Raw genomic sequence first — 14,844 nt, 5'->3', positions numbered from 1 at the left:
AGGGCCCCCGCCCCCACCCCAGCCCCCTCCCAGCCTCCCGCCCTTCTCCTCCAGGAGGCCCTGAGCCAGGACAACTTTGACATAATTTTGCAATAATTATCACTTGAAGAATTGCCACACAGGAGCTAGCGTCTCGAGCGATCACGTCAGCGGGAGAAGCGCTGACCAGCAGCCGGAGCCCACCCAGCCCACTGCCCTCCCTCCAGGGGCACGGCTGTCTGTGCCCAGGCCAGGCCTTCAGCCCCTCTGACGCATCTTCCCTCCCCTCCCCTGCAGGAAGCGGGCAGCAGGTCACCCCAGCCAGGTTCCCCCCGGCCCAGGTGAAGCCGGAACCCAGTGAGAGCACCGGCGCCCCAGGCCCCCACGAAGCTTCCCAGGACCGCAGTCTAGACCTGACTGTGAAGGAGCCCAGGTGAGGCGAGGCCCCCATGGGAGCCAGACCCGGGAACCGCACCTTCGAGCTGGAGCCCCGGGGTGGTCCTGCCGGGGCAGTTGCAGCGGGCACGGCTGAAGCCCCAGGGTCGGGCAGGGAGGGTGAGCCCCAGGGCCCAGGCCCTGGCCGTCTGAGCTCAAGCCCCTTGGTTTATGTGTTCTAGTAATGAATCAAATGGCCACGCAGTCCCGGCAAATTCATCTCTTTTATCCTCGCTTATGAATAAGGTAAGAGCCATCCATCACACGCCTCCCATTCCCCCACCCAGAGAAATTAAAGCTGTGCTGGGGGGTGGGGGGATGTGTTTGTTTTTTAATGTTTTGCCTCTAATAAGATGAGTTTGTACCATTTAAATTTTGAGGCCATTTTTCATCGGATATAATTTCAGAGCCACTGCTTACAAATTAATTTAATGAACTGGCTGAAGAAATATATTCCAGCCTCTGACACCTTTTTTTCCCTTCAGATGGAGGGCTCCAAAAGCTTTTCCAGAGCCCTTCAACTTCGTTCATGCCTCGTTATTAATTTTATTTATTTATTTTATATATATTTTTGTTTGTTTAAAAGGAGAGGGGGAAGGGGGGTCTAAAGTGGGAGCAAAACATCAATTTCCACTTTTCGGGTTGAGTAATGGTCTCGGACGCCTTCCGGAGAGGTCGCTCTGGAATATTTATTTTAAATAATGCAGGGTCTTTGTAAATTATACATCATCTCAAATATATTTTTCCCCTTCACATGATACATTTGACTACAGCAAGATTAATTCGGTTACTGTACACAAGTGACTGCCCTGAGGAGGGGCCGGGCCTGAGCTGGACCTGTCGCCGCAGGGATCCTAGCCGGGCACTTGGTGGGGAACGAGCCTCGCTGGCCCATGGCGTCCACTCCTTGGCCACTTGCTCTCTTGCTCTCCTTCCCCTTCCCCTTCCTTTGGCCTCTGCCCCCACGTCCCCCTCCCTTCCCTTGGAGCCTTGCAATGACCCCCTCCCGGCCACTGCAGGGAGCCTGTCTGAGTCTCACCCGTGAGACTCCCTCCCTCCTTCCCTCCCTCTCTCTCTCTCTCCTTTGTGGGCCTCCTCTTGTTCTCAAGGAATTCATAGGGGTTCCCCCATCCCTCCTCCTTCTGCGCTTCTTTTGAAAACCTTCTGGCAGGAAAATAACCAGGGAGCCGCAAAGTCTGGGGAAAGATGGGCTGCAGCGTGCGCCCTGAGTCGCGGCCTCGGCTTGAGTGATGGATCCTGCGGCACGGGCTCATGTGGAGGAGCCCTGAGGAGGCCTCACAGCTCCTGGGGTCGGGGCAGCACAGCAGGCTCTCCGTTCAGAGAGGGCCTGGCCACAGCCAGAGCCAAGCAGGCGGGCCGCGTTCTCTGCTGGCTCTGAGGGCTCAGTGGGTCCCAGCAGCCCAGAGCTTCGACTGTTGCTCCCCAGGCAGCCGTGTCTGTGTTCCAAGCTACCCCAGCCCCATGCTCGGCCTCTGTCCTCACAGATGTCTCAGGGCAACCCTGGCCTGGGCAGCCTGCTGAACATCAAGGCGGAAGCGGAGGGGAGCCCCGCTGCAGAGCCCTCACCCTTCCTGGGCAAGGCCGTGAAAGCGCTGGTTCAGGAGAAGCTGGCAGAGCCCTGGAAGGTGTACCTGCGCAGGTGAGGGACTGCTGGCCGCGCCCACCCGTCCTCCTGCAGCACCCGCCCCAGAGCCCCAGGCTCTCCTCTAATGCCGGCTCCTCTGGCTAGGTTTGGTACGAAGGACTTCTGTGATGGCCAGTGTGACTTCCTCCACAAGGCCCACTTCCACTGCGTGGTGGAGGAATGCGGCGCACTCTTCAGCACCTTGGACGGGGCCATCAAGCACGCAAAGTGAGTAGGGTGCTAGGGGTCATTTCAGCAGAGCCCCACTGATCCCAGCCTGGCTCTGGGGTGGGTGGGGCTGGGGCCGGCACAGCAGTTCCCGCTAGACCACAGAAGCTGAGTCGGCTTCTCAGAGGTGCTGCCCCAGCAAGCGTGGGCTTCCCATCCTCCTTCACACATGCAGCCCTCAGCCAGGGGCTCTGAGCCCCTGTCCAGGCCCCGCCTGGGGCCCTGAGCAACAGCTGCTGCTGCACCCACATTGCCAGGGCAGCCATCAGTCCCAGCACATGCTCCCTGCAGAGCAGGCCAGAGGGGCGCAGAGCCCAGCTGGAGAGACGGCTGTGACTGGAGCAGGAACCCTAGCTAAAGGCCTTTCCAAGCCACAATATTACATCTCTAGGTTACCTTTGACCTAAACATAATGAAATGAATTTGTAAATCCCATTGAGTTAAAAGACTTCGAGCCTAGCCGCCCACTTATATATATTTTTGTTTGTTTAAAAGGAGAGGGGGGAGGGGGGAACTCAGAACTTGCAATCGTTTAAAACAGATCTGCAGTGCTCCCAAGGCTTTTCCAACCGCGTAGACACCCTTGGCTGTAGCACGCGGGGAAGCCTACTGTGAATATTGAGAATCCTACCTTTAAGACCTCCGAGCAGGTTCTGGAAGGAAGGGACTTCCTGGGGCAGGGCCTGCTGTCACACACATGGAGGAGCTGGGGACCGAGGAAGGGCACAAGTAGGAAGGCATGGTTAGGCCCAAGCCAGGAGCCCAAGTTCGGACCCAGAGGACATGGCAGTTTGCCCTCCAGTCCTTCTGTCCTGGTGGGGTCACAGGAGACTTCCGGAGCTGAGTGATGGGGACGAGTAGGGACGAACACCGGGGTCCAGACCTGTGATGGGGTCACATGCGTGCCCCTCCGCACCTGTCTTCACTGCCCCCCATGAGACCCCCTCTTCTACCTCTCGCAGCTTCCACTTCCGGACAGAGGGAGGAGCAGCAAAAGGAAACGCAGAGGCTGCCTTCCCGGCCTCAGCTGCCGAGACCAAACCTCCCATGGCCCCCTCATCCCCTCCAGTCCCTCCTGTCACCACGGCCACGGTGTCCTCTCTGGAGGGGCCCACTCCCAGCCCGGCCTCCGTGCCCTCCACCCCAACCCTCCTCGCCTGGAAGCAGCTGGCTTCCGCCATACCCCAGATGCCTCAGATCCCAGCGTCAGTGCCTCACCTGCCCGCCTCGCCCTTGGCAACGACTTCTCTAGAGAACGCCAAGCCCCAGGTCAAACCCGGATTCCTCCAGTTCCAGGAGAAGTGAGTCCCTCGATGAGCCGCGAGTCCCGCGTTCCCCTCGCGTCTCGGGAGTAGGTGCTAGCAAGGGCGCTAGGAGGCCCTGTTCCTCACTGCGGATGGCGCTGCTGTCCCCAGCTTCTCTGGGACATGGCCACCGGGTGATGTCCTTCTAGCTAAAGATGCTGCTGCTCCTACCTCACTGCCTGTCCCAGAGCAGGCCGGCCAGCATGGGCCAATGGTGGCGGCAGTGGCCGCTGCTCCTGCAGGGCATGTGGTGATCCTGCCAGGGCCAGCTGGGGTGGACTGGGCATGGTGGTCCTCAGAGGACGTCTCCCAGCCTGACATGGAGGGCTGCGTCTCCCTCCAGGCCTCTGTATTGGCCTCCTCTGTGGCTCACACCTATGGCTGAATCTCTTCAGGGCACGTGAAGTCACGGGTGGGGCACGGGGGGGCCAGGCCCCTCCAGGCTGTCACTGGCCTGCACAGTGGTCTGAGCTCTTGGGTGGAAGGGACCCTCCTCACTGGATGGTGGTGGCTCCTTGCAGGGAGAACGGTGACTTTGTACTGTCATGTGTGCGGCTTCCTGTTCTCAATAAAAGTAATAAATTGGATTATTTATATCGCCTGAGTGGCAGCTGTCCTCCCTCTCTGAGCACCTGGGGCTGGGCCCACAGCATGGAAGGGGCCCGGCACTCTTCTCCGTTCCCCCCACCAACTTCCCCTCCCCTCCTCCTCCCCAGAGTGGCAGCTCAGGTTTCCCAGGCCTGGTCAGGGTGCCCACCGTGGGTCCCCTGGGAGGGGACTACAGTATTGCCAACCAGAGTGGAAGGCTGGGACCAGTGTCCTCCCGCACCCCTCTGCATCCTGGAGGCGGCCCAGGGCAGGCCAGCACACCCCCTCTGCCCCAGCAGCTCTCCCACTCCGCCGGCAAGTGGAGTCTGAGTGGGTGGGCACCATGGGCCCCGAGCTGACCCTGGGGAGCCCAGCAGCTGTGAGCCCCCAGGAGCTGACACCAGGCACGAACTCCTGCTTGCTAAGGGCCTGTGGCAGCAGCGCTTCCTGGTGGGGCCGAGCACCCATCTGCAGTCTGTCAGTCAGCCACATCCACTGCGGCGCCCATGCCACACCAGCCAGGGCCTCACGGCACCCCGCCAGGGCTGGCAGCACCATCCTTATTTTCCAGTCCAAGAAGTTATTCCAGCCATCCTTATCTATAATCCTGAGGTGTGGCCGTGGAAACTACGTGTCCCAGCATGCAATGCTCTGGGCACCCTGCATATTGCAATTCCTGTGCACCATGCAGAGCTCCTAAAAGGAGGCAGGAATGCATGCTGGGATCTGTAGTCTCTGGCTGAGTCATCCTGTTGAGTAGGACAGCAGGCCAGGCCATCCCTCTTGGTGGTACCGCTGGTCATGGGGGAGTGAACTCCAACACAAGCGAGGTCAGGACACCAGCAGGGAAGGCTTGGGAATGGCAATGACCTTCTGGGCTGTGATTTCCTTCCAGCGATCCTTGCCTCGCCACGGACTGCAAGTATGCCAACAAGTTCCACTTCCACTGTCTCTTTGGGAACTGCAAGTACGTCTGCAAAACATCTGGCAAGGCCGAATCCCACTGCCTGGACCACATCAACCCCAACAACAACCTGGTGAACGTGCGAGACCAGTTTGCGTACTACTCTCTGCAGTGTCTCTGTCCCAACCAGGTCAGCATGGCGGGCCGGCCCAGGGGCAAAGTAGGGGGCAGGGAGGTGCAGGGCTAGCTCAGGGCACAGGACAGGCACCTCTTGGCAGAGGTTCTATTTCTGACATCTTGCTTAAATGGGCCTCCCAGACTCTGGAAAGGGCACCGTCTGCCCCTAGACCCCTGGAGGCCCCTGGGCAGGGGTCCAGATTGGTGCTAGTTGGTAAGGTCTGACACCTGAGTGGTGACTCAATGCTGGGCAGTCACTGTGCCTTTGACATCATTCTTGCCTATCCTGGAACTAGCTTTATGCCCCCTTTCTCCAAAGCTAGAATTTTCTAACAGGCCCATTGTCCATGCCCACACAGGAAAGTCAGATCAGATTCACCTTAAAGGCCTGACTCCCAAGACCAGGAGGGGCTGCCTGAGGGGGAACCTGGGTCCAGGTGTGCTAGGATAGAGCAGTGATGTCTGCCTAGGTCTAGGCATACAGGGAAGACTGTTAAAATAGATTCACGATGTCTGCTCTAGGTGTGGGATTGCAGATGGACTGCAAGGTTACCAGGTTAGGATGCTTTAGTGCAGTGACTAAGGGCATGCACTGCTTTTTTTTTTTTTTTTTTTTTTTTTTTTTGGAGATGGAGTCTCCCTCTGTTGCCCAGGCTGGAGTGCAGTGGTGCAATCTCGGCTCACTGCAACCTCTGCCTCCCAAGTTCAAGCAATTCTCCTGCCTCAGCCTCCCGAGTAGCTGGGACTACAGGCTCATGCCACCACACCGGGCTAATTTTTTGTATTTTAGTAGAGATGGGGTGTCACTGTGTTGCCCAGGCTGGGCTCGAACTCCTGAGCTCAGGCAGTCCGCCCACCTCGGGCCTCCCAAAGGGCTGGGATTACAGACGTGAGCCACCGCGCCCAGCCCTGTGCTGCTTTTTAATATGCGAAAGGTGTTTCTGTGATCATCAGCTTCTGAGAGAGAAGAACACATGTGCCAAGGGCCCACCACAGCCTCAGGCCCGGGGCAGACAGGAGCTCACGAAAGTCACCCGCCTGTCCTGACCGTCCCATGTCTCCCTGCAGCACTGCGAGTTCCGAATGCGCGGGCACTACCACTGCCTCCGCACCGGCTGCTACTTCGTGACCAACATCACCACCAAGCTCCCCTGGCACATCAAGAAGCATGAGAAGGCGGAGCGGCGGGCAGCCAATGGCTTCAAATACTTCACCAAGCGCGAGGAGTGTGGCAGGCTAGGTACCGAGGGCCTGGGCTGCGGGCAGGGACTTCCAGTGGGCATCAAGGCCATGGCCCCTGTGGCCTGGGCCGCCTCTCCTGGTACCTGTGTCCTGTCCCCACCGCAGGATCCATGTTTTGTTGAAGGTGTGCCAGATATCACAGGCTAGGCACCGTCAAGCTTGTGAAACAGTCCAAACCCACAGAGCCCAGCAAGAAGGGTGGGGGTGACTCACGCAGGGCACCGCCCCTCCACCCCCAGACAGCGGCTCTGGGACTTCGTCGTGAGCATCCAGGGCCTGGGCGTGGTTCTGTTTCCCTTTTCTCATCAAGAAGTCGAGCAGGGAAGTCTTAGGAGTTCAAAGTTCTTTGCTCTGGGATCTCTTTCCATGGCTTTCATGATGAGGTTTTTGTCCACAATGAGCTACAGTTTGTTCATCCATTCATCCATTTTGTAGTTACTTACGGAGGGACAGCTCTGTGCCAGGCTGGGTGCTGTCACAGGGGTGGGGGTGGTGACAGTGGTGGCGGCTCAGATCTAGCAGGGAACGGTCAAGTTCCCCATGGGCTCAGCTGGAGCATCCGTGACCCAGAACCCAGGAAGGGGCTGCTGTGGCTTTGGGAAGGGAAGCCACCGATGCCTGAGAGGTAGCCGTGCTGCTGGGAGCTGAGCCCCGGCCCCTGTGCACGGCCTGCGGAAGGGGCAGGACTCTCCCTAGGAAGAGACCAGAACCCAAGGGCAGGCGAGAGCCAGGCCGTCAGACAGAGGCCCCTGGGCTGCAGGCGAGGCCCGTTGTGGCCTGGTGGTCGTGGCAGCAGGGGTGGGGGCTGCTGCAGTCTGGTCCTTCCAAAAGTGAAAAGGTGACATATTCAAAGTCAACCGCCAGAAAAAGGAAACAAACCTTGCCTTCGAGTATGAATTCAAAAAGGAGTTCTCGGCCAGGGAGAGGGCTGGTAGCCATGCCAATAAGTGTCAACACTCGTGGCCTGTGCTGTCCCTGAGCTCAGTTTACAGATGTCAGGGTATCCTGCAGTTGCCGTTATTTACTCAACTTGTGGTGTTTTTGGTGATAGTTGGGGCCAAACAAAGCTGGGGGATGACAGAAGACACCTGGCCAGCCTGGGCGCCATGGCAGCGGACAAGCCCTCACCTGCCCCGGGATGCTGTTTCAGTCCCGCCTGCTCTGTTTGTTCTCGGCCCAGAGCAAGGCAGGGGGTGCTGGGGCCTGGGCAGAGGGGCCGGCAGCACCCCGAGCTTCCCAGCAGAGATGTGGGGACAGGTGGCTTGCTGAGAGGTAGCTGGCCTAGTGTACAGGGACTATGAGGGTCCCTTGCCCTGGAGCTGTGCACCTCCCCGCGTGTGGGCCAGGGGATGGGGGCCAGCCCGGCATTGTCACTTGCCTCTGTGCCAGGCTGGAGAGGAGGCCCAGGGTGTGGACAGCCAGGTGGCTTTGGACTTCCTGACCTTCCTCCTAAGAGTGCCACCTTGGTGCAGCGCCCTTCCCCCTGCCATCTGCCTTATTGGCCACACTGCCCCCATGCCTAGAACAGTGCCTGACAGACCCTGGAAGCCACGAGCGCTGGCCAGCTGGGGGGCTTATGCCAGGTGGGCCTATGTCCACAGGCTGCAAGTACAACCAGGTGAACAGCCACTTCCACTGTATCCGGGAGGGCTGCCAGTTCTCCTTCCTCCTCAAGCACCAGATGACCTCCCACGCACGGAAGCACATGCGGAGGATGCTGGGGAAGAACTTCGACCGTGTGCCCCCCTCCCAGGTGAGAGCCCTCTCCAGGTGAGATCCACCCCCCGCAGGTGAGAGCCCAGCCAGGGTGGCGGGAATGCATTATGGTCCCACGCTCATTCTCAGGCCTGTGCTGCGTGGAGCCTCGGCCTGCCCTCTGTGGGCAGCATGCCCCACAGCCCCACTTCCTCAGAGACCCCTGTGTCCTTTCAGGGCCCCCCAGGCCTGATGGATGCTGAGACAGATGAGTGCATGGACTGCACTGGCTGCAGCCCGGGCGCCATGTCTTCTGAGTCATCCACCATGGACCGGAGCTGCTCCAGCACCCCCGTGGGTAACGAGAGCACTGCGGCAGGTGAGCTGCAGGCAGGGGCTGCTGGCAGGGCCAAGCCCCATTCCCAAAGCCCAGCACCGGTGGGTGCAGCTTGGGACAGAAGGTCCGGGGCACACGGCCTCTGAGGAGGACAGGCTGGTGTGCAGCAGAGCCAGCTGGTCTGTGGGACTGAGTCACTGAGGCCCCTCCCGCCATCCTCCCGCCTCCCCGGCGCTGCCCTCCGTGTCAGTTTCCAGGAGAGGACCCCGGGCCCGTCCTCTATGAGCCACAGTAGGAGCAGCACAGCCCTGGCCTCCTTCCTCTGCTGCCTCCCACCTTGCCTGGGCCCAGCGCCGGTCCTGCCCGGCACACCTGCCCATGTGACCCCTGGCACCGCCCTGCCTCTCTCTCCTCCTGCCCCCTCTTCTTGTCTCCCTCTCTCTGCTCATCCGTGCACACATTTTCATGCCATACCTGCTTCTGCCATTGGGTTTCTCATTTTGGTTCTTTCTGTTTGTTTGTTCTTTGTTTTGGTTTTTTTTTTTTTTTTTTTTTTTTTTTTTTTCTGCTTTTCTCCACCCTCTCCAGGCTGCCCGGCTCCTCCTCCTCCTCCTCTTCCTCCTCCTGCGGCCGCTGGTGATGAGGCTGCCCGAGCGGCCCCGCAGCCGCCAGCGACTCCATCCTTCTCGCCGGCCACGCTCCGGCCGCCCCTCCCCCCCCCCCCCTGCCTCTTCTCTCCGTCCTGTCTCTCATACTCTCTGCTCAGTGCCACTCTCGGAGCCGGCCGGGGCCTGGCCCATCCCACCTGCAGCCCGCCCAGCTTCCCGCCCGTCACTGCCACTCCAACTCCAGTAAAAAGTGACGTCCCCCTAGTTCAGGATGCTGCAGGTAATGCGCACATGCCTTCTCACCGCAGTCCGTCACTCCAATCCACCCTCTAGGCCATGCTCCGGGGCCTGACCCTTTTCTGCAGCCAGCCAGGCCAAGGACGGGGCCGCTCTGCACCCCTCACAGCCAAGCATCCCCGAGACTAGAGGGCGTAGTCTCCATCCCCGGGACAGCTCAGTGCTAGGCAGGCCAGAGCATTGCTGCTAGGGATTCTCCCCTGTTCACAACTGCTCAGAGTCCCAGAGACGGCCCATCCTGCCGGAGGCCCTGTGGGGTCTGCCTTCCTCGGCCTGGGGCAAGGCAGGACCTGTCGCTTCTACTCTGAGGAATCCCCCTGGGATCTGGCACTAGGGAGAGGTAGAGGATGCTTTCGGGAAGATCTGCTGGGGTCTGGGACCTGCCCAGGTTCAGAGGGTCCAGATTCCAGCCTGAACCCCAGCCCATACCCAAAGCTGAGCAGTAAGTGGAAATCTCTGTGGACTCAGGGCCCAGCAGTGCTCAGGGGCAAAGGCACCTCCCATCCCACCCCCATATCTGATACCCACCGGGATGGCATCTGCCCGCCCCCTCCCTTGAGCGTAGATACCACCCGGGCTCTGACTCCTCTGCTAATTCTTGCCTCACGTTCTGCCTGAGTAGAGGCCCCAGGAGTTACGGCCGGGGCAGGGCCGGGCCTCCCCCACCTCAGGGACTTTCGGCCATTGGAAGCTCCACTCTGGCATCACCAGGCCCTGTGACTTCAGACCCAAAGCAGCTCCTCACCCACCCAGGTTTTGGGCCTGAGGCCATCCCTTGCCCTCTGCCGGGTGCCCCCACACCGTCACAGCCCTTAGTTTCTCTCCGTTTTTGTCCACTCAGGGTGGGCGATGGGGCCTGGCCTGAAACGGGCAGAGCAGACATTTGGTGGCTAGAGTGACTGCTGGGCCTTCTAAGCAGGCTCTGGGAGAGCCAGGCAGGTCAGCCGTGTGGGAGGAGCCCGGAGGCGACCCACGCTCTGGTGGGGCTGGTCAGAGAGCTGCTCTTCCTGTTTGTGGGGGTGGCGTGGGGAGCCAGGACTAGCTGCCTGTGCCTCTGGCAGGAGCTGGGGCTTCCCCTCACCCATGGCCATAGGGGCACAGGTGCCTCCCAGAAAGGGTTACAACCCTGGCCTTGGCAGGGGGGCATCCTAAATCCCAGGAAGCAGTCTGGGCCAGCTGGACATAAATGGGCTCAGCTCCCGTGGCTGAGCCCCTGCTCTGGTCCTGACCCAGGTAAATTATGGCTCTGAGCAGAGGGCAGAGGCATTGAGCTTCCTGAGGCCTAGTCCTCCAGTAGGGCTGTCCTCTCCCAGCCCTTGGGGTAGAAAACCCCAACAAGACCTTAAAGAACCTTCTCGTACCAAGGACAAGGTGCTCCTTAGGGCAGGGAGTTGCAGCCCCGCACAGCCCTGGGGCACTTGGCACCCCTACTATGAGTAGGCAGCTCCCCGTGTGCAGACAGGCGCAGCCAGGGAAGCCGGGTAGCCCGCGGGAAAGGAGCAGGCCTGTCCCTCATTAGAGGCAGGCGTAGCTGGCGTCTTGGCACGAGTCCAACTTGGGTAATTGCACTCTGCCGACCTAGATTCCCCCTTCAGCTTCAATTAGCGCCAGGACGTGTCCTCACTTCCCACCCAAACTGGCCAGGAAGCAGCCACCACGTCCCCCAGAGCTGGTTGGGCTGCCACTCCGGGGGTGAGGCCTGTGAGGCCCTTCTGCAGACAGGGATGAGGAGGGGGAAGCCTGAGACCCCTCCTGTGCGGGGGGTAGGGAGGTGGCTGGGCAGGAGAGGCCTCCCGAGCCAGGGGAAGCCCAGGGCTCCCTAAATGCCGCCCTCTGGCGCCATGCCAGATCAGGGGTCCCGTGTGGGTGTGACCCTGGGATGGTGCCCACGTGGGTCCCCCTTAGGCACTGACCTCCCTGCCCCTCCCCAGGGAACACCATCTCCATGCCGACAGCCTCGGGGGCCAAAAAGCGCTTCTGGATCATCGAGGACATGTCGCCCTTCGGCAAGCGGCGGAAGACAGCGTCCTCCCGGAAGATGCTGGACGAGGGCATGATGCTGGAGGGCTTCCGGCGCTTCGACCTCTATGAGGACTGCAAGGACGCGGCCTGCCAGTTCTCGCTCAAGGTCACCCACTACCACTGCACGCGTGAGAACTGCGGCTACAAGTTCTGCGGGCGCACGCACATGTACAAGCACGCGCAGCACCACGACCGCGTGGACAACCTGGTGCTGGACGACTTCAAGCGCTTCAAGGCCTCGCTTAGCTGCCACTTCGCCGACTGCCCCTTCTCGGGCACCAGCACGCACTTCCACTGTCTGCGCTGCCGCTTCCGCTGCACCGACAGCACCAAGGTCACGGCGCACCGCAAGCACCACGGCAAGCAGGACGTGATCAGCGCCGCGGGCTTCTGCCAGTTCAGCTCCAGCGCCGACTGCGCCGTGCCCGACTGCAAGTACAAGCTCAAGTGCTCGCACTTCCACTGCACCTTCCCGGGCTGCCGTCACACGGTGGTGGGCATGTCGCAGATGGACTCGCACAAGCGCAAGCACGAGAAGCAGGAGCGCGGCGAGCCCGCGGCCGAGGGCCCCGCGCCCGGGCCTCCCATCAGTCTAGACGGCTCCCTGTCGTTGGGCGCCGAGCCGGGCTCGCTGCTCTTCCTGCAGTCGGCGGCCGCCGGTCTGGGCCTGGCGCTGGGCGACGCGGGCGACCCCGGCCCGCCCGACGCCGCCGCCCCCGGGCCGCGCGAGGGCGCCGCCGCCGCCACCGCCGCTACCGCCGCTGGGGAGTCCTCGCAGGAGGACGAGGAGGAGGAACTGGAGCTGCCGGAGGAGGAGGCCGAGGACGACGACGATGAGGACGACGACGAGGACGACGACGACGAGGACGACGACGAGGACGACGACGACGAGGACCTGCGCACCGACTCGGAGGAGTCGCTGCCCGAGGCGGCGGCGGAGACGGCGGGCGCGGGCGCGCGGACCCCGGCCTTGGCGGCGCTGGCGGCCCTGGGCGCCCCCGGCCCCGCGCCCACCGCCGCCTCCTCGCCCTAGCGGCGCCCGCGGGTGGCCCTGGCGCCGGCCTCGGTCTCGGGAGCGGCGCCACCCTGCGCGAAGCCGCCCCTGGGCAGAGCCCCGCGCCCCGCCGGTGCTTCCGGACCCCGAGTCCGTCTCAGGACAGAGGCGGGGACCCCTCTGGTGCTCCGCGGCCGAGGACACAGGCGGCGGCGGCGGCCTTGCTCTAGGGAGGCCGGGTCTCTTCAGGGAAACAGAAGGTGCTCTTGTCCCGGGGTAGGGAACCGAGGAGCAGGGGTCCCGGGCGAATGGGGCGCAGCTCCCGGCCGGCCGCTGTCCCGGCGCCCCTCCCCGCGGCCGCTGCGGCCCCGCGACCATTGCTCAGGACTGGGACGGGCGCTGGGGGCCACCGGGACCCCCAACCCGCGCCACCAGGGCGGGGTGGCTCCTGGAGCCGCTGGCGGGGCCTCCCTCATGCAGCTAGGATCCTCCCCCCTGCCCAGGGGGAGACGGGCAGAAGGCGGTCAGCACGGGTGACACTACAGGGACCGTGGAGGAAGCCTCATGGGAGTAGCAACCGCGGAGCTCCAGCTCAGCCCCACCCCAGGGCCCGGCTGCTCCCCCAAGCCTGGGTCGGGTCTGTTTGGTGACTCCCTGGCCCCAGCCTCCGCCCCAGGGAAACCGAGGCTGCGTCCAAAACCCAGAGCAGTGCGCTGGGGGCCGGGGCAGGGTCTCGGCCACCCTGGCGGTGCAAACAGGAAAGATGCGCCTGGTTTTGGCTTTAATATTCAAAATGGAAAAAAATACAAGAAAGTTGTACAGTATTTTTCCTGTAAAGGTTATTATTCTACATAGAACAAAAAGGAAGAAAGCAGGCGTGGTGAGAGTGCAGACCCGCCTGGGCCCGGCCTGAGGTTGGAGGCTCAGTCCCGTTTCTCCTGTGGGATTTGGTCCAGCGTTTTTTGTAGAGGCCTTAACAGTTTGAGGCTGTCTGTCTTCACACTAGCACTGATGGGAGCTGCGTGATTCCAACTCTTAACTTGAATTTTGTAGAGACAAGAAAAAAGGACTATTACTGTTGATCCAAGTTTGTAGTTAATTTAACATTTGAGTTCTCTCTTGGTGATGCGTGTGGCTTTATAGGGCTTTTTTTTTTTTTTTTTTTTTTTTTTTTTTTTTCCAGTTTGTTTTATTACTTTGTTTGGGATGCTTCTTTGCCGGTGCAGTCTACCCAGATTGGGTTCCCTTTACAAAACATCCCCCTTCCTGGAGATGATGAGGCCATGGAAGCCCCGGCCAGGGCCTGACCTGGCAGGCACACACCTGGCCGGTGGCTCTGAGGTCCCCGGGGACCGAGTCCCCTGCAAGGGCAGGCTGCCCGAGGCCACACCTGCCCACCTTCCCTACTCCAGGCCACCAGCTGGTGTCAGATTGGGCCACAGGGAGAAAACAGGCCTAGGAGGGAATGGAAGGCTGGTGGGGAGGCTGTCACTCAGAAGCCTTCTCCCCAGGGGTCTCCAGGGGGAGCCTGGCTCAACTAGGGGGCAGTGGTTTACTTTTCCCTTTTTTCTTCCTTTCTTTTGTCCTCTCGGCTGCCCACAGCCAGAAAGCCAGGACCACCCGAACTGGACAGGGAGCAGGGAGGGAGGAGTGGTCGCACGGAGCGTACCTGATTCAACAGGAAATCAGTTGTTTTCTAAAACAGCCCCTACCAGAGCCTCCTGAACTCTGTGGGTACCACATGCTGCTGTGAGCATCTTCCCAGACAGTGACCCGCCACGGCCCGGGAGTCTGTGGAAGGAGTTTTGTAAAGGAAAAAAAATACACACACACAAAAACGTTTTTTTCAATGTAGCAAAATCAAACTTAAAAAAAAAGAAGAAGAAGAAAAGAAGATGCCGACAGTGCGGAGTCTAGCCTTTTGTAACCTTCATATTGCACATTAGGACTACAAGCCATTGCTAGCTCATTTTGAATTTTAACGTGTAATTTTTGTTTTATTTTCTTTCTGTGGGGAAAACAATGCTTGATCCACCAATGCTCTTTTTAATGTTTTATAACTATGTATGTGTATATATATAAATATAAAATAATATGTATGCACATATGTGTGTGTATATATCTATATGTATATACATATATAGATATATAGAGATATATAGAGAGGTTTTGAGACAAAAAAAAATGCAGAACGTGAAACCCGAACTGAACAGCGTGTGCTCTGATTACTTGAATCTGGTCTCCTCGGCACCTGGTTATTAAGAACTGAATATTTTTCCACTTGAATTTAGTGCTATTAGAAATTTAATATATGTGTTTTATTTATTTGTTTTTTTTTTTTTTGCATGACTGATGCAAGGTTTGACATTTTCACTCAATAAAAACTGGA

The 14,844-nt window shown here is 59.8% G+C and overlaps 2 protein-coding genes across 4 annotated transcripts in view; both read left to right on the top strand.

Annotated features, from left to right (window-relative positions):
* The window catches only part of CASZ1 (castor zinc finger 1), a 159,072-nt gene extending 146,578 nt beyond the window's left edge, over positions 1-12,494 (top strand). For 2 of the 3 annotated variants that reach the window (XM_050787777.1, XM_050787768.1), the window contains 10 exons: positions 277-412; positions 597-660; positions 1,920-2,074; positions 2,165-2,287; positions 3,250-3,588; positions 5,075-5,273; positions 6,329-6,500; positions 8,104-8,255; positions 8,435-8,576; positions 11,371-12,494. In XM_050787777.1, the coding sequence (XP_050643734.1) occupies positions 277-412; positions 597-660; positions 1,920-2,074; positions 2,165-2,287; positions 3,250-3,588; positions 5,075-5,273; positions 6,329-6,500; positions 8,104-8,255; positions 8,435-8,576; positions 11,371-12,494 (2,606 nt within the window). Of the gene's footprint in view, positions 1-276; positions 413-596; positions 661-1,919; positions 2,075-2,164; positions 2,288-3,249; positions 3,589-5,074; positions 5,274-6,328; positions 6,501-8,103; positions 8,256-8,434; positions 8,577-9,122; positions 11,184-11,370 lie in introns of those variants that run through there. The other variant, XM_050787786.1, reaches the window with a different exon arrangement.
* Positions 12,495-12,577: 83 nt separating this feature from the next.
* Positions 12,578-14,380, top strand: LOC126953632 (translation initiation factor IF-2-like). The gene has a single exon (XM_050789153.1). The coding sequence runs from the start codon at positions 13,662-13,664 to the stop codon at positions 14,178-14,180; it is 519 nt and encodes a 172-aa protein (XP_050645110.1). The 5' UTR covers positions 12,578-13,661; the 3' UTR covers positions 14,181-14,380.
* Positions 14,381-14,844: the final 464 nt, after the last annotated feature.

The sequence above is a fragment of the Macaca thibetana genome, chromosome 1 (genome assembly GCF_024542745.1).
Source record: "Macaca thibetana thibetana isolate TM-01 chromosome 1, ASM2454274v1, whole genome shotgun sequence".
NCBI classification, from domain to species: domain Eukaryota; kingdom Metazoa; phylum Chordata; class Mammalia; order Primates; family Cercopithecidae; genus Macaca; species Macaca thibetana.
This window is presented reverse-complemented; position numbering and strand designations above follow the sequence as displayed.